The following is a 19,681-nucleotide window of genomic DNA, read 5'->3' as shown; positions in this document are numbered from 1 at the left end:
TTTTGTTCTTTGATATAAACTCTGTATTATTTTTGTAAGATGATTTGGGTATCCTTTATTACTCAATATGTCCCATAGTTTTCGTCTGTTTACTCGATCAAATGCTTTTTCATAATCTATAAATGCTAAATGCATTTCTAAATTAAACTCTTCATTTTTCGATTATTTGTTTTAATATAAATATATTATCTGTACCTGATCTTCCTTTTCTGAATCCTGCCTGTTCTTCTATTAATATTTCATCAGAGATAATTTTAATTCTATTTATTATTTTACTATACATTTTATATACTGCATTTAATATGCTAATCCCTCTATAATTCTTTGTATCATTTCTATTTCTTTTTTTAAATATTGAAATAATTTTTGCTATCTTCCATTCTTCTGGTATTTTATATTGTTCCCAACATTTATTAAATAAATTTAGTATTCTATCTTTTAAAAAACTTCCTCCATACTTGATCAGTTCTGCATTTTATACCATCCATTCCTACTGCTTTCCTATTTTTTGTAGCTTTCAATGCCTTTTCCAATTCTTCCTTTGTTATCGGATCTATGTCACTAAGTGGGTCTAACTGTATCTCTTCTATTTGATATGTTGGGTCTTTCCACAATTCTTTATAATGTTTTTTCCATTGTTCTTCCTTTATTATATTTATTCTTGAAGTGTTTTTCTCTGTGCTATTCAAGTGTTTCATTTTATATGCCAAATTTTGTCTTCCATGAACACATGTTCTATTGTACTTATAAATCTATCCCATGACTGCTTTAGCCTTCCTTATTATATCTTTAATTTTATTGTGTCCTTGTTTATATATTTCTTCATTCTCACTTGTCCTGTTTTGTATATATTTAAGATGTTTATCTTGTACTGCTTTAGCTATTTCTTCATTCCATATCTTAACCCCCCCCTCTTCTTATAGTTTTTCCTGAATTATCCTAGTATCTCTTTTGCTGTCTTTTGAATTATATTTCATATATTATTCCATTCTTCTTCTATTTGTTCTCTCTCCGATGTTTTACTTATTTCGCCTTTAATCCTTTTTTCATATAATTTTTTTATATTTTCTTCTTGAAGTAGATATACTTTATAACCCAACTCCTCCTTCCCCTGTTTAATAGCTTTTCACTTCTTCCATTTAGCCCATAACTCTATTTTTGAAGCCACTAAAAAATTATCTGAATTAATATCATATCCTCTAAACACCCTAGTATCTCGACATTGTTTTGCTAATTTTTGATTTACTATTACATAGTCTATTATTGATTGTGTACCTCTTGCCGACTATGTATATTTATGTATATCACATTTTCTAAAAAATGTATTTGTTATCTTTAAATTATTAAATGTTGCAAAATCTCTTAATTTATATCCATTTACTTTATTTTCTCCATAATATTTTTTATTGGCTTATTCCCTACCTGAGCATTATCTCCCAAAATAACTACATGGTCCTTTTTTTACATTCTTATCTAGTTCTTTTTGTAACTCTAAATAAAATTTATCTGTTTCTTTCTCTTTTCTGTCTTCTGGAACATAAATTCCAATTATACATAAATAACCTCTGTCTAATTTAAATCTTACTGTTATTATTCTATTATTTATAAATGTGTAGCTCTGTATTTTGGTTTTCCATTCCGATCTATTAATATTGCTACCCCTCCACTAGCTCTTTCCTTTTGATCTAGTCCATCTACTCCATCATTTTATAATAATCATAATCTTCGTACCTTTTAATTTTTTCTTTGTTTCTGTTATTACTGCTATATTTACTTTCTTCTGTTTTAAATGTTTAAGTAGTTTGACTTCTTTATATCCTAATCCTCTTATGTTCCATGTTACAATATTTAAAATGTCCATTATTCCTTTTCGTTTCCTTTTCCCTATCCGAGTCGTGTCCCTTTGTCCGTCCAGCATGTGCTTGTTCCATGCATACACCATACTGAGTGGACTGTAGGTATTGTCTCATAAAACATAATTGTATCATTTTGTGAGTCAGTTATATCTTTATTAATTTATTACTATAAATAATATAATTAATAAAGTTAAAATAAAGAACAAGTTAATTATGTATCACACTGCTCATTGAGAAAAGCTACTGACATTTTTTTTTTCTATGGATAACATTTGGGTTAGATCACAGAAATTGATGCAAAAAGGCAAGAGGGCACTGAGAAAATCAGTACATATATCCTATCATTCTTCACCAAACACTCTCCAAACTTCTAATTGGTCCTAGAACAGGAGTTTGGGGAGGCCATCAAGTATAAGAACAAAATGGGGAGCTACATTACATTGGATTTTACAAAAATCTGCAGCACATAAGCCAAACATCACAGCATGCAATGCATAACTTCAGCTTGCTTGGTGTGCAACCCATCATAATTGATCCCTGGAACATTGGAAAGCTGTGTTATGGAGTGATGAATCATGGTACACAGATTTCAGGTCTAATGGCTGTGTTGGGGGAGGTCTACCAACTGTGTAGCTTGTTGTAGGTGCCTGTCACTGTCTTTGGCTGTTTCTCATGGTTTGGCTTGGACCATTAGTTATTGTTTGTGGAACAGTGAATGCCATGCAGTGCACAGATTTTGGGAGTGTATAATTCTACTCTTCTTGCATTGTGGCAGCAGAATGGGGAGGGCCATTTTCTTTTTCAGCATGACAGAACATCATGTCATGCAGCACAGCCTCTAGTAACTCAGTTTGAAAACAGGTGTGCAAAAACTTCATTGGCCTACCATGACTTTACCCATTAAACACCTTTGGGATAAACTGAAACATCAGCTTCAGGCCAGGCCAACATGTCTATAATAAGTAGCTGAGTTGACCCTTGTGATGAATGGGGAACAAACTGAAATACTGCCTTTATGTTATCAAGAATTAGTTGGGAGGATACAATGCATGATTAAGGCCAAAAGTTGGCAGATGCATTATTAAATATTGTATCAATAAAAAAGTAGTACATTCTCTGAAACATGCAGTTGGGTGTTATTATATTTTGGATGGTATGGCTTGACTCATATTAGATTTAAAATACATTAAAGAAACTTTGTCTACTAATAAAACAATCCAGCTGTTTTATTAGTGGACAAAGTAGGCATAATATTTTTTAAAAGAAAACTGGAGCTAAATTCTTATAGGCCACTTTTATAGGTTATGACTGATTGTAGGAACAACCAAACATAAGCTGCTTGTGAGAAATGTTAAGATCACTAGCATAAAAGTGAGAATAGAATTGATTAAACCCATTCTCACTTATGTTAATCTTATAAAGTCTTGTAAAAATTATGCATACATGCTAAAAATGGGATGTCTTTAGAGAAGTAGTACATTTAATGTGCTAAAATTGGTGTCACTGATATAGCACATGACTGTGATAATCTGGGTGTTGAAAACAATTTTTGAGTTAGATACAAATAAATTTATTGTTTTTACTAGTTTATATATTCTTGACGTGTTAAATGTTATATCAAATTTTGATATTTCAGACTCTAGATAACTTTGAGTTCCTAAAAGTTCTTGGAAAAGGTACATTTGGAAAAGTTATATTATGCAGGGAAAAAGCTACCGGCCAGTTATATGCAATTAAAGTTCTTAAGAAAGAAGTTATAATTGCAAAGGTAATTACATTTTTTCCCATATATTTCTGTGAAATATAAGTAATTATTTACATAAAACCTGTTTAATTCAAAGTTAAAGGGACCAAAATACATCCATTTTTATTTAAACAAGTTTGAATCAAAATGGATATCCATACAATGTTCAAAACACCTTGATATTAATCAAGAGAAATTTTAGTCGTTACTCTTATTAAAACTGTGCAGAATTTTTGTAATTCTCATTTAAAATATCAATCTTTTAATTTTATTTTATTCCTTAGTAGATGTGAACACATTAACGTAGTCAATATGAGAAAGATAACAGTGAAAGATGATTGCTGTGGAGAAATTAATGCATTCACTTCTTCCTGAACTTAGATATGTGGCTTTGGATTTCAATCCACTTGGATGGAAACCACCCTACTTTTCAAACTTTTTATTCCAATTTGACAGGAGAAACGCTGGATATTTTTGTGAAGCAACTTTCACCAGAGACTGATTAATTCAGTGTAGAGAGAAGAAAGCCCAAAAGATAATCCCATAAATCCTGGGTTGAAACCGTCATTGGAAAAGCCAGTAGTAAAAGCTGCTAATCAATTTCTCGCTGAATGTGATAACAAGATTGCTAATTTTTGTTTTTGCCACCATTACTAGTCATATATTGTGATGTATACAAGCTGTACATTTAGTATGTTAAAATAAGCATTGTCATTTATTGCGTATAATTGTACATACCTGCTAAGGAGAGAATATATATGCCTTGGGACATTTTTTGCCATTGGTAATCCATGCAAAAAGTTGACATTTCTCTCATTTTTGCATTACCATCTTCAGTAAATTTCATAACTCTGTGTGAACTGATCTTGCTAATTGCTCTATGTGAGCTGGTGATCAGTTGATATCACTTTAGAACAGCTGAGAATGTTAAATAGAAAACGTTCCAGTCATTTTGTGTTTTATAGATTATTCAAAAGCATTTGATTATGTTCAACATGAGAAACTATGGGAAATGATGACTAATATGGGATTCCCAATCCACATAATTCAGCTGTTTCCAATATGGGAAACAATGACTTTTACAAAATAGGTAATGGTGTCAGGCAGGGTATTTTGTCACCTCGCCTTTTTAATCTTTATGCTGAAGATATCATGCATGAAGCTTTGGAAGATTTAGTGGCTGGCATCAAAGTTGGAGGACTAAAGATAAACAACCTTCATTATGCAGATGATACTGTGCTAATTTGCAATTCTAAGAAACTCTGAGGGGAGTATGTGAAGCAAGCAAGAAAAAAGGATTTTCTGAATGTGTACAAAACTAAAATTATGGTGATTGGTGATAATCTCGGTTAGATATCAAAGAAGTTGATGAATTTGATTACTTAGGGTCAAGAATAAATAAAAAATAGTGACTGCTCAAACAATGTAAAGAGACGGCAGGCAATTGCTAAAGGTTTGGTCAAAATTATGACCAATTATGACAAAATTATGGAGAGATCAAGATCTGTCCCTAAAGACGAAACCGAGAATCATTCATTTGTTAATTTTTCCTGTTGCCACTTATAGATGTGAAGGATGGAATCTGAAAAGGGTTGACTGGAAGAAAATTAAGGCATTTTAAATGTGCTATTACAAGAGGAATACTGCATATTCCTTGCTTGGATTGAAGAACAAATGCATGGGTATTGAATAAAATTGGCAAGCCTAAAATTCTTCTTCATAGCATCCACAAAACAAAACTCAAGTTTTTTGGACATATATAGTAAGAAGGGAAAACTTTTTGTTGAAGAATATAATGGAAGGGAAAATTGATGGGAAGAGGTGCAGAGGAAAACCTGCAACTAGGTGGAAGGATGGGATCAGTGAACTTCTGGCATGACACTTTACGATGCCGTTTGTAGAGCACACGATCAATGCAGTTGGAGGAATTTGTTGGTGGCCACAACAGCTCCTCATGGAGCTATGTGACTGTAAGAAGAATTGATATAGGACAGCTTACCTAAGTAACTCCAACAAAAGACTTACAGACTTGCCTGTAACAATGAATAGTTTTGACTGAACTGTCTGAAATGTTATTTGTGTCATGTTGGGATTAATCTTCTGAGGATATATACCTCAGAAGATAGTGAAAAAAAAAAGCTATATTTTTCATTGAACATTGCTTTCCAAATTGGATGATATTGTCCCAAATTAATTTTATACTCAGTGCCCACTTAAATTCACCCTACAACAGTATACGTCTAGTATTACATAGAGCCTCTTTTGCCTGTAACATTCTGGTACTATACTGGAACATCCACACTAAATGGAATCTTGCAATTCCCATAGCGTGAATGGCAAGTAGCCAAGTAGTTCTGATGCCAAGTAGCCCTTTCGGTGTCATTCTACATGTGATCTGAGTTGAGGTCTGGCGAGTGTGGGCCATCGAAGAAAGTAGCACCTACATTATCAAAAAACAGTCTAATAAGATTTAAATATAATGACATGGTACATTACCCTGCTGGAAGTAACAATCACCTTAGAAGAAGTGGTATGGGTATTTAAATATGTTGGAATGTTTGGGAATTGATTTTTTAGACAATCAAAAGACCCACGGATTTTCAACCAAATCATTACACTTCCTCACCATCTTAATATGTTCATGCATGATTGGTTCTTATATTACATGTTATAATTGCATCCAAACCCTGTCATCAGCAGCCTGATGCAGTTGGAAGTAGATTCATTGAATCACCAGATAAAGTACAATATGGTCTTGGTGCTAATGTGCCATATACAAAGTGTAGCAATAAAGTTCCCAAACTGATGCTGTTGCAGTCATGTTTCAGTTTGAAAATAAATGGAAGTATTGTTGTAATACAAACTTCCTCCAACAGGTAGTGGTGTGGAGATTGTCCAGTAGGCTGACAGGTGTCATGATTTTGCAGTGGAGCAACAAATTTTGCCTATCAGAATATCTGCAACAGAAACAGATTAAATGTTAAAAATTGTTAAATTGTACCAGTGTGTTTCACTGGACATGAGGATATGTGTGATGACCCAAGAAGTGGGCATCCATCAACCTCTTGAAGTGAGGACACAGTTGCAAAAGTTTGGGAAATTTTGGCAAGAGATTGTCGTTTGACCCTGAGAATGATTGCTGACGAGTTCAGTATGAATAAGGAGACAGTTCATCAAATTTTGCATTAAGATTTAAGGAAAAGAAAGTTCTGTGCAAAATTTGTGCTACACTGCCTTGCAGATGAGCAGAAGCAATGAAGGGTGTCATCTTGCAAAGACTTCATCCAGACTTGTCAAGGCAGTCCTAATTTCCTCAACTGTATTGTCACTGGAGTTGACTGTTGGGAGTGTCAGTATAACTCAGAGATAAAGCAGAGCATGCAGCGGACCTCTAAGATGATGCATGGTCTGAAGTGAACATCAGAGCAAGCAGTGGACTTCAAAATCATTACCAAGCCCAAAAAGGTTCGTTTACATAAGTTCAGAATCACTACAATGCTGATCTAGTTTTATAACAAAAGGTGTGGTTCACAATGAATTTGTACCCGAAGAGGGGCAAGAGTCAAATTGTATTCTACGTACAGGTGCTTCAGAGATTATTGAATTGCATTTCCCAGGTGAGGCTTCAATTTCAAGGAAAAGGCAGTTGGTTCTTAGCATTCGCATTTTAGCATTAGTTGAGACATACAATGCAAGAAAGCAAGCTTATACAGCATCAGCCAAAAAAAAAAAAAAAAACTTCCCATTTCACCCATCCAGTCACTCCAAATGTTTTTGCCTAGTTCAGCCTTAAATTTATTTAACCTATCAACTTCTACAACAACAGATGGAAGTCTGTTCCAACAATCAACCACCTGCTGGTTAAAGGCAAACATCCACACATCAATTCTACAACGGTCTTTCCTCGATATGAATCTGTGCCTCCTCAGGTTCTTAATCTCAGCAAGCAGAAGTATCCTATCAGCATTGAGCCTGCTCAAACCATTGAAGGCCTTATACACCTCAATCAAATCACTTCTCAGGTGCCTAGTCTCCAGATGCTGCAACTTGCAGAACTTAAGCCTCTCTTGGTAAGCGCACCCATTTGTTACTCTCACCAATCCTGTTGCCCTTTACTATACTCGTTCTAGCAACTCTACATCCTTCGTAAAATGAGGCCTCCAGACCTGTACGCAGTACTCAAGGTGTTTCCTGACCATTATCTTATACAAAGAGATAAGGTTGTTGCATGACAATGCCCCTGCCCATTCTGCACTTGTGGTGAAGACATTTCTTATGAAACATGGCATTTTAACCATCCATCCTACTCTCCTGATCTAGCACCGGCAGATTTCTTCCTTTTTCCCAAGGTGAAAACTTGCCTTCCAAGAAAAGTTTTTTTTTTTTATGAAAACCCCAATCACGAGAGGTATTAGAACCTATATACTTAGTACCGTGCTTGAGTTGGAGGTTAAGAAGATGAGAGAGGATATTTGTTGACATTCTTGAACTTCTGTAGACTGTAATTTTCAGGAAAGATATATGAAGGAAGGTTGTTCAGAAAACGGCAGTTGAATGAAGAAACGAGGAAGATGAAAAGTTGGTTCTGTGAGTTTGAAGTTGGACATTAAATGGATGTTGGCTGGTGGCGGCACGTGTTCGAACTGTTTTGAAAGAGAGAGCGGGAATTATAGAAGCCAATTCAGAAGAACAGTGCCCATACCTGTAGAAAAGGCATGCAGCAGAAACAGTACTGTTAGAGATGAGTGTTTAATTAACCGAACTGTCATGTTCTGAATGGAATCTAAAAGCCTGAGAGAGGTTTTGGGGCCACTGCCCCAGATGTGGGAACAATATTCCATGGTAGGGCAGATTTGCGACTTGTATAGAGTGAACAGTGTTTAGAAGAAAAGTAATGCAGAGAGCGAAAGAGAAAACCAAATTTTTTAGATGCAGAGGAAGCAATATTTGTAATGTGCTTGTGCTAAGAGAGACTAGAAGTCAGGGTAATCCCCAAAAGAGATATATCAATTTGCCTAGAAATCGGAGTGTCACCAAAGCTAAGCACGGGAGCAGAAGAATCCTTTTTTGTGAGATATAAGACAAGACTGAGTTTTAGAAGGATTGAAATTAACTAATTTGTCTTTGCCCCACTGGAGAATTACCTGGAGATCGGCATTTAAGGAATTGGTAGCGGATATTCAAGAAGTTAAAGCTGATTGAGCAGGGCGAGGTTTCTCAAAATGGAAAGTGGAATGCAATATGCTATCATCAGCAAAACTATGGATAGGATTTCCAGTGAATGGAAGAAGGTCATTAATATACAAGAGGAAAAGAGTGGGGGAAAGAACTGAACCTTGGGGTACACCAGCATTAGTGGAGGAGTTAGAAGACAGAGCCACCTGCCATCACCCTCAGTGAGCGATCAGAGAGAAAACTGGATAACCAATTACAAAAAACAGTTGGCAAACCATAAGATGGAAGCTTGTTTAGAAGACCTTTCTGCGAAACAGGATCGAAAGCCTTTTGAGATGTTAAGAGCAACTGCTTGTTTCACCAATTACAATATGCAACATTCTTCTCCTGAATGGCCTTAGCACATTTATTGGAAAACCAAGGTTTAGATAAAGGACGAGATTTTAAAGTGGAGTGTGGGATAAAGGATTCCATTCCTACAAGAATAAATTCACTGACACAATCTGAGCAAACGTTGACATAAGAAGGTTTGAAACAGTAGTCCAATCAAGGAAAAGAAGAAAAAGACATCTCGCAGGTCATCCCATTTTGCATTCTTGTAATGCCAAACAACACGAGGTTGGGAATAGCCATGAGATAAAGGCTCCATTGGAGAAGAAACAATCACTAAGTTGTGATCTGAGGTGCCTAAAGGACCACTCACTTCGACCGTGTACTTATAAGGGCTGTTTGTGAGAAAAAGATCGAGAGTGTTGGCTGTAGGGTTAGGATTGTCCGGTATTCTTGTAGGTAAATGAACAATCTGTGCAAGGTCATTAGTAATTGCAAAAGCCTCAACATCTTGGCCAGCTGGAGTTGTGAACATTAAAATCACCAAGGAAAATTACCTCAGTTTTAGGAAAGTTGAACTGGAGAAAGTCAAGTTACAAAACTGGAAAGGTTGAGCAGATGGGCTGAGAGGTGGCAAATGAAGTTTAACATTGACAAATGTAAAGTACTACATATGGGAAACAGCAACCCCAGAGCAACGTATCAACTCTGTGGTACTACACTGGCAGTGGTAGAGAATGAAAGGGGACCTGGGGGTGGTTGTGCAGGCAGATATGAAGTTTTCTGAGCAGTGCAGACGGGCTGCAAGAGTAGCTCATGGTGTATTGTCGATGATATATAGGAATTTTTCTAGCAGGGATAAGGAGGTGATTATTCCATTGTATAAGGCAATGGTCAGACCACACCTAGACTACTGTATACAGGTCTGGAGGCCTCATTTCAAGAAGGATGTAGAGATGCTGGAACGAGTACAGAGAAGGGCAACAAGATTAGTGAATGGAACAAAGGGGTGCTCTTATGAAGAAAGGCTTAAGTTTTGCAAATTACAGTTTCTGGAGACTAGGGACTGGCGAGGTGATCTGATAGAGGTGTATAAAGCCTTGAATGGTTTGAGCATGCTCAATGCTGATGGGATTCTTCCTCTTGCTCAGAATAATCACCTGAGAGGGCATAAATTCAAATTGAGGAAAGACAGATGTAGGATAGACGTGAGGAAATTTGTCTTTAGCCAGCGGGTGGTTGGTTGGTGGAATAGACTTCCATCGCTTGTCATGGAAGTTGATAGCCTAAATAAGTTTAAGGCTCAGCTGGACAGGTATTTCGAACGAACGAAAAAGGGTGAAGTGGAAGTGGTTATTTTTTATTTATTTATTTATTTTATTTATTTTATTTTTTTTTGGCTGATGCTGCATAAGCTTGCTTTCTTGCATCAAATGCCTCTACTAATGCTAATGCAAAGAGTGGAAGTCAAAGAGCTCCAAGTGATTAGCAGAGTTGGGAGAACGATAGAGACAACAGATTAATTTCACAGAATGAGGTAGAGAGATTTTAAGCCTGAGAAGATCAAAGAGAGGAGATTCCAAATTACCAAGTCTCTGACAGGGAATATCGGAACGGACATATGCACAAGTACCACCTTTGAGGGGGAGGGAATCATACAGATGAGATGAGCAGCAGTTTAATCAACCGATAACTGAGATTCTGTGTGAAAAAGTACATGGGGTTTGGCAACTGCAAGTGGAAATGGACATTGTTGAGATTAGAATTGAGACCATGTATATTTGTGAAATGAACTAGGAAGTGTTTGGGATGTTTAGATCCTTTGGCAGATAAGCTTACTTTATTAGTTTGACAGTTCATGGTGTATTCAATAGTAAGAAAAAGTGAAGGGGGACATGCTGTATGAAGTAATGAAATTTTTGGATATGGCATACACATGGTAAGAATATACCCAGATCCTTGACATAACATGGCCTCCACAATGCCCCCCCCCCCCCGGATCAGCTAGTGTATAATAAGATTATACACTAGCTGATCCGGAAGCCTTCTAAATAGTTACCAATAGGTTCAGTCCAGTGTACTAACGAAGCGGTGTTTGAAGCGGCCAGGCTTCGAACACTGTTTTAGAGTTGTACCCTCGAAATGTAAGGAAGATTGGGTCTCGCCATGATGTCCATCATAACCTCAAAAGTCATCAGTCATACTGCATGATGGAAGAGATGGGGAAGGGTTGACTGGAACTTAGCTCTGGAGACTAAACATGGGTTCCACCACTTCAAGCCTCCAGTAAGCAAAGTGGTGGTATTGCACCAGTTGATGAGAGTCATCTACCACCTAGTATTGCCTGGTAATGCAGAGGGTCGGCATTCCTCCATGTGGTGTGGGTGCCACACCTCAACCCCCTGCTTACGTTGGTTCACACCTGGGTGGTCATCCACACTGTGCTTATGCTTGTGGGTCATACCCAGGATTACTAACAGTTCCACCATTGTGAAGGTGCAAGCAGAGGGTTTGGCTGTCACAGACTGTCTGGACCTTGCCGAAATTGGGTCCACTTGACTTGAGCTTCACCCGAATATCAGTTCCATCAGCATTTTAGACTCCCAGGTTGCAAGTACAGCTTGTCTGGCATATCTGAGAATGTCTGTGACAACCTCAAGGACCAGGATGTTGAGGACATAAAGATTAAGATAAAGATTTCAGGATGTTGAGGACATAAAGAAAAATGTAACTGCCAAACTGAACATCATCTATTTGGATGTCTTACTGACTATTTTCAGGAACTTTTCAAGTGCTGTAATATGTGCATTCAAGCTACGTACGGGTGATTCAAATTATTGAATTGCATTTTCCAGATTAGGCTTCAATTTCAGGTGGTGATTACTTTGAATAAAAATAAAACTATTTTTATTTTTAACAAATGGAAGGCATAAGCTTCTTCACTTTATGTGTTCTTTTTATAGCACCAGTCCAGGAACTACATTGCCACACCTTGTAAACAAAAAAATATATATTTTTTGGCCTATCTACTGTTCTGTGTATAGCATCTCTGCTGTATGTATTTGCATATCCCACAATTTTGACCTTTGCAGAAGTACTGGAACACGTTTCATGTTCACAGGTCATGAGGATATGTTGTCTACAGTGTATTTTTAACTCTATGTTGAGAATGCATCCTTTTTCCCCCCTGGATATATAGCCAGAGTTACAAGTCATGATCAAATAATGTATCAGTCCATTAACATATGAAATTGGTATATCTAATAAAATGGATGCAAAATATATACAAATAAAGATTTTTTTGATAAATGATTTTAAATGTCATACATCACTTAGATAATTGCAAGAGTAATTCAGATGGAATTATTTTTACCAACTTTTTTTTTTTTTTTTTTTTTTTTTGTTTTAGGATGAAGTGGCTCATACATTAACAGAAAATAGGGTTTTAAGGAATACCAAACATCCTTTCCTAATAGTAAGTGATTTTTTATTTTTATTTTCCCTCATTAAAACTAAAATTTTGAGAAACATGGTTTTTTTACCTCTTTCTATTCTTTGATTAGGAATTTATGTAGGGAATTTCACCTTATCATGGTGAGGAGGTTCAAGTATCCTAGTGACCCCAAGAGCTCTGCTGGCAGGAACTCCTGCTAGGTCACTCTAGCTAGACAGGTCAAAGGATAGGGATGAGATAAAGTTTAGTCTGCAGTTGAAGAGAAGGGCTAGCATCCTATCCTTTAGATATAAAATTAAAAAGCTCAAAGAAAATTGAAGGATAGGAACTGGACTGACAGTCCTACAAGCAGCATGCTTAATGAGAAAATAAGAAGGAATTTATTAAACAGTTTTAGGGTGACCATTTCCCAAGTTTCTTCCACTTTTAGTAAAAAGAAAAGTGAGAAAAAAAGGCAGCATTCGAGATATAATGAACACTGTTATTAAACGTATTTCAACATTGCTTAGATCTATTCATTTCTTTATTTGATCTTTAGTGGTCAGCACCAGATTTCAGGCATTTTTCTGAACTGATTGACTAATTAATGGGCGCGCACACACACACACTGAAAGCTGATTTCAATGGCTTTTATTTTGCTGATTACAGCAAAATAATACCCATTTGATATGGGTTGCTAGTGTAATGTTGAGTCAGTCTGAATTTCCAAACTAATAGAAAACAACCTTATCTGCGAAAAGATCTACACCTCCCGAACACTTCCTTGTTCATTTCACAAATATACATGATTTCAGTTCCAATCCCATTTACACTTACAGTCTGCTAAACCCCACATACTTTTTCTGACAGAATACCAATTATTGGTTGATTCAACTGCTGCTCATCTCAGTTGTTCTAATTATTTGCTATATGATTCCTTTTGCTTCAAAGGTACTTGAGCATATGTCCACTTTGATATTCCTTGTCAGAAACGGTAATGAAATCTCTTTTGATCTTCTCTGGCTTAAAATCTTTAAAATCTTTCTACCACATTCTATCAAATTCCTCTGTTGTCTGGCGCCTCCGTAGCCAGGTGGGAAGGAGCAGCAGTGCGTAACACACGCTTCTTGATTAGACCGGGGTTCGAGCCCGTCACCACCAAATACGAAGGACGCGGAAAGGTCAGGGAATGACCACCGCATATCCCGGAGCAATATGGCCTTAGTTGCTAATGCTCCTAAAAACCAAACAACAACAACAACCCTCTGTTGTCTCTATCATTCTAATTATTTGCAACTCTTTGACTTCCTCTCTTTGCAACTTGACTTTCTCCAGTCCAACTTTCCTAACAGTGAGGTAATTTTTCTTGGTGATTTTAATGTTCAGAACTCCATCTGGCTTCCATTTTCTAGTCACACACATACCAGGCTGGTCAAGATATATTTTTCTGTTTATACTCCGGCACGACAATCAACTCAAGATGCTGAGACTTTGCAATTACTAATGACCTTACACAGATTGTTCATTTACCTACCAGTATACCACACAATCCTAAAGCCGACCGGGCTAGCTGGGTGGATAAAGTTCCTGCCTGGCAACCCAAAGGTCGCAGGTTTGAATCCCGCCTCTGGCTTGGATCAAAGTACAGTAATACCCCGACTTACGCGAACTCGGAGTTACGCGGTTCTTGATTTTTTTCGTTTGGCAACGCTGCCGCCCACTATCTTCAAGGTCGTTTTTCGTATGTTATCGATATACGGTGCGACGGCGGAGAATGAGAGCGAAAGATGAACAAAATTCAACTTTGTTGCTTTTATGTTTTTTATATCAGTGAAGGGGAAACACATTTCACCATAATAACGTAAAAACCAACACAATTCCAGCTATCGGTATAATCGCAAATGCAATTAGATCGAGTTTACTACCAGTTTATAACAGATTTCACTAGCAGAAACGCAACTGGATTTTTATTGTTTTATGGTAGTAATCCCTAGAAATGTGAGGTGTTAATACTGTATCTCTGCCTTTATGGTGTTGTTTATTCAGTTGCTACATGCGCGCAGCTTTGTTTATGCGTATCAAGCGTGCCTCCTCGTTTTGTAATTGTGCTTTATTCCCTAAAAATGAGTAAAATACTTAATTAAAAGGTGTGAAAAGGAAGCGTCCTGGTGAAGACACTACAGATTCAGAGAGAAAAAGAAAAGCAATTATCGATAAACAGAGGCGGACTGGGTCAAAAATTCTTACCCGGGAAAATTTATAGTGGCCTCATACTATGGTTTATGGCCAAAATCACACTGGCCCACTGGGGTTTCCCCGGTAAGGCTTATGGCCAGTCCACCTCTGTCGATAGAGAAAAAATATGAAATTGTGAAACGCTTTGAGCGAAATGAAAGACCATGTGATATTGCACGTGCTACAGGCCTAAATGAAGCAACGGCGAAAAGCACATGACAATTGCAAACTTGACAGGTTGAAAATTGAAAAGGGCTCAATTGTAAAGGGCTTAAAAATTTTAGAAAACATAGACTCCAACGAAGAACGCGTTATAGCTACAAAACAAGGAATAAAAAAAATTATTAGCTTGCTACGAAGAAATTCTGCGTGAAAAAAAGAACGCGCTGTGTCGTCAGACGAATTTGTTAGATTTTATGAAGCCATCGACATCGAAATAACTTTTTTACGTAAGTCATTTGTTTTTTTTAATACATATTTTGTATTAATATGTATAAAGAACTGCAATTTTATTAATATTTTTCTTCTAAACTAGTGTTTTTTTAGTCCTTGGTCCCAATTAAGCAAAATTTATATGCAAAGTTGTACCCCGACTTACGCGATTTTCGTCGGACCCACCTATCGCGTAACTTCGGGGTATTACTGTACTGCAAAAACCGTGGGAAGTGCATTATGGCCACAGAAGCCGATGTGCCAACAACTACCAAAAAAAAAAAAAAACCAATCCTAAACACACAGCCAACACACTTTATCTTCTCACAAACAACCCTTCTGAGTACATGCTTGAGGTGGGTGGTCCTCTACATTCCTTAGATCACAACTTGGTGATGGTCTCTTCTCCAATGGAGCTTTTCTCTTATGGTCATTCAACTTTGTGTTGTTGGCATTACAAGAATGCAAAATAATCTGCAAGATTTCTTTTCCTTGGTCTGATTACTGTTTCACACCTTCCGATGTCAACATTTGCTCAGATCGTCTATGTGAAATTATTCTTGTAGTGATGAAATCCTTTATTCCACGCTCCACCTTAAAATCTCCTCCTTTATCTAAATCTTTGTTTTCCAATAAATGTGCTAAGGCTGTTGAAAATAAGAATGTTACACATCACAATGGTTTATATTGAAATCTCCAGGTTCATTTTCTGTCTACACCAAAACTCGCAACAATTGTAAAGCAGTTATTAATCAGTCCATACTAGATTTCAAACAGCCTAAGAGTAGAAAACTTGCTTCTGACTATTGGCTGCAAATTTTGCCCATCTATATTCCCATCTCTGCCAAAAACCGAGTGGTTCCATTGCCACTTCAGCCAAAAATAGTTGACCTGCTAGCATCCTACTTTTCTTCTAACTCATGTATTGAGTTTTGGCGCATTATAGCCTTAGTCGCTAATGTGCCAATAAAACCCAAGCAACAACAACTCATGTATTGATGACCTTGGTAAACCACCTTCTGCATTGCCAATACATCACATTCTGTGCCTCCTGTGGTTTTCCTTCAAAAGGATGTCAGAAGAATTCTGAATTGTCTTGATTCTAAGAAACACCAAGTCCTGGTGGTATTTTTCCACTTTTTCTCAAAACCTTTGTTCTCAGCTTACTCCTGTTCTGTGTCAACTTTTTTCACTTTCATTTTCCACAGGTGTTTTCCCTTCTGCTTGGAAATTTGCTCATATCAGCCAGTTCCTGAAAAGGATGACAAATCCCTCTCATCGAATTGTCGTCCCGTTGCATCCCTACTCTTTCTAAAGTAATGGAGAAATCCAATTGCCAACTCTTAAACTATCTAAAAACTTTCCATCTGATCAATGATCGCCAGTATGGATTCCATCAGTGTCGATCTACTGGTGCTATTCTGGCTTATGTTAACCATATACAGGCAAATTCGATGGAAAAGTTTGAAACTCATGCAATTGCTCTTGTTATTTCACAGGCTTTTGATTATGTTTGGCATAAAGGTCTTCTAAATAAGCTTTTGTATTATGGTTTCTCCATTTAATTCTGCAGTGGGGCAAAGATAACTTATTGGATTGGGGGGAAACGTACAGGCATACTTAATATAAACATATTAGTAATGTCATTAATGTAATTATTCCCCAAAGGTGACGGGTTCGATTCCCGCCTCGGGCTTGGATCAAAGTACTGCAAAAACCTTGGGAGGTGCACTATGGCCACAGAAGCTGATGCTCCAACAACTACCAAAAAATTGGTAGTTGTATTAATATTAATTGGTAGTTGTATTAATATAAACATATTAGTAATGTCATTAATGTAATTATTCCCCAAAGGTCACGGGTTCGATTCCCGCCTCGGGCTTGGATCAAAGTACTGCAAAAACCTTGGGAGGTGCACTATGGCCACAGAAGCTGATGCGCCAACAACTACCAAAAAAAAATGTAATTATTCAGTAATAGTACTAACTGACAACAACCTCCTCTTTCTAAAAACCATTCTACAAAAATGCTGTAATGCATCCTAATTAACAGCTGAAGACAACAACACTGCCTCATTTCCCCTGCCAAAATTACCACCAAGTGTATCGGCTCACATCTGAACTCATCATACAAATTACAATTGTATAACCCATGATCCCATGACTCTACCATGCCACAAACACAGTAGGGCTCATCTTCCAATCCTAACTGATGTAATTTCGCTTTCAGTGAACTATGTCCTGTAAGTATGTATGAACCCTCCATACAAGGATAAAACCACTCATTTAATTTATTCTTATAATTAAATTGTAAACTAGAAATAAAAGAATATGTTGTTCTACCAATTGCACTTAAGTCCCAATGCTTCTGCCACAAATTAACTAACTTAATATAATAATATATCCCGCTTGTTTTTTGTAATCGTTAACAATGTGGATTTACAGTAATACCCAAAAACGTTATTTGACCTCCCTTACTTAAATAATAACAGAATGATCTATCTATATACAAGAAATAAATCCAAAGACATCACCCCAACTAAAACTTGCAATGCATTGGTCGACACTGTCTTACATACCCGTAACATAGTTAGTAACATAACTCTTTGTAGAGACAATTTCTGCTTAAATTTTACTTGAATGGTTCTTGCATACCAAATAGAGGAGGCATAAGTAACTATTGATATAAAAATAGCATTATAATATAAATGTATAACCTTCTTACCTAAACCCCAATCGTTTCTAGTTAATCTAATAATGGAAGCAGTATAATTTTTAACCTTAGACCTCAGGTAATCTAAATGCAGTGTATATTGCAATTTATCATCAAGAATTACTCTTAGGTATTTAACTTGAGAAACTAAAGCAGTGGTTTTCAACTGGAGTGCTGCAACAACATTCCAGGGATGCCATGTAATTTGGGTTTAAGTTACTTAAACTTATTATTTTTTTTTAATTAAATATAAATTAAATTATAAATTATATATATATATATATATATATAATTTGCATTATGAAATGTAATTTTTATAACTATATTATTGTAATAACTATCATATAACATATATATTTTTTAATGTTAGATATACACACACACACACACACACACACACACACACACACACACACACACACACACACACACACACACACACAGGGAGAGAGAGAATCAGATCTAACAGGCAGAAAATTGAGTAGGGGTGCTGCAAAATAAAATAAATTACTTAGGGGTGCCGTTATTAAAAAAAGGTTGAAAACCACTGAACTAAAGGAATCTCTTTACCATTTATTTTTAATCTGGGTGGTCTATTGTAATCCAGCTTTCCTTTTAATAACATCATAACTGTTTTATTGGAAGAGATCTTTAATTTGTTTAATTCCACCCACTTGATTAAATCCGGGATAATCATATCTAGCCTACTTTCCAAAACTGCCCTTGACTTTCCAGTCACGCATAAAGCCAAATCATCTGCATAAGCCACCTTGTAGCAGTGAGCTGTGGATCTACTCAACCACTGGTTTAAAACAAGCTTCCACAATATGGGACTTAAAACAGAACCCTGTGGACAACCACGATTAATCTCTTTCATACCTTAAATGTTGAGATTTAACTATTATTTTCCTCCCCATCAAATACAGCAGGCCCCTTATAACGCAGTTCACTTTACACTGATTCGCTATAATGCTGTTCTTATATTATAACCCGTATCTGACTATAACGCTGTCACAGATCACTATAACGCTCTTTTACAGATTGCATTTTTGGCATATTTAATGAAATCATTTCATTTGATGGAGTCGATAGCTTGAAAATGAATATCAAAACAGCATTAAAATTGTTTCCCACGCCGACTTGAGAAATTTTTGCACGATAATTTAATTGCAGTACAGTGACTTGTTAAGTAGTTCAGAGATCAACATTTTAAAAAATGATCAAGTATATTGCTTGTAATATTTGCTTTATATGCATTTATCCAAAGTCTAGTCATCACTCAGTACAGTATTAGACATCGTGAGTAACGGACAGTTTACTTGAACATGGTATCATAATTAATGCAACCAATGCAGTTACATTTTCGAAGAGTTAATAATGGCGGATAAGAATGAAAAAGCAACAATGCCTGGGTGCAGTATGAAGACTATAAATGTAAGAAAATGACTGAATTTGAAAATTAAATTAGATGTTTTGAAGTGAATCGATTCTGGTCAAAGACAAGCGGATGTGTGCCATAATTTAGGACTTGCAAGCGGAAAAGATAGCTGTTCCATTGCAAGCAACACTCGGGCTAGGCTGGCTATTAGGATTGAAATGAAAAGACTTTAACTAATTTTATTGAAGATAATATCCAATGCAGAATTCAGTTAAGTTAAATATAAAAAAAGAGAGAGAGAGAGAGAGAGATTAGCCAATATGATGATCTGAAGAAAACTCACCTAAAAAAAAAAAATGTGGAACCATTTAAAACTAGTAAGGCTG

General features: G+C 36.4%; 1 protein-coding gene across 3 annotated transcripts in view; it reads left to right on the top strand.

The window, feature by feature from the left end:
* Akt (AKT serine/threonine protein kinase) overlaps positions 1–19,681 on the top strand; it is a 151,094-nt gene that overhangs the window by 100,571 nt on the left and 30,842 nt on the right. For all 3 annotated transcript variants that reach the window (XM_090375762.1, XM_090375760.1, XM_090375761.1), the window contains 2 exons: positions 3,493–3,624; positions 12,515–12,580. In XM_090375762.1, the coding sequence (XP_090231888.1) occupies positions 3,493–3,624; positions 12,515–12,580 (198 nt within the window). The remainder of the gene's footprint in view (positions 1–3,492; positions 3,625–12,514; positions 12,581–19,681) is intronic.

The sequence above is a fragment of the Mastigoproctus giganteus genome, chromosome 6 (genome assembly GCF_048544385.1).
Source record: "Mastigoproctus giganteus isolate SK-2022 chromosome 6, ASM4854438v1, whole genome shotgun sequence".
Lineage (NCBI taxonomy): Eukaryota > Metazoa > Arthropoda > Arachnida > Uropygi > Thelyphonidae > Mastigoproctus > Mastigoproctus giganteus.
Note: the sequence above shows the minus strand (reverse complement) of the source record. Positions and strands in the feature narration are given on the sequence as shown.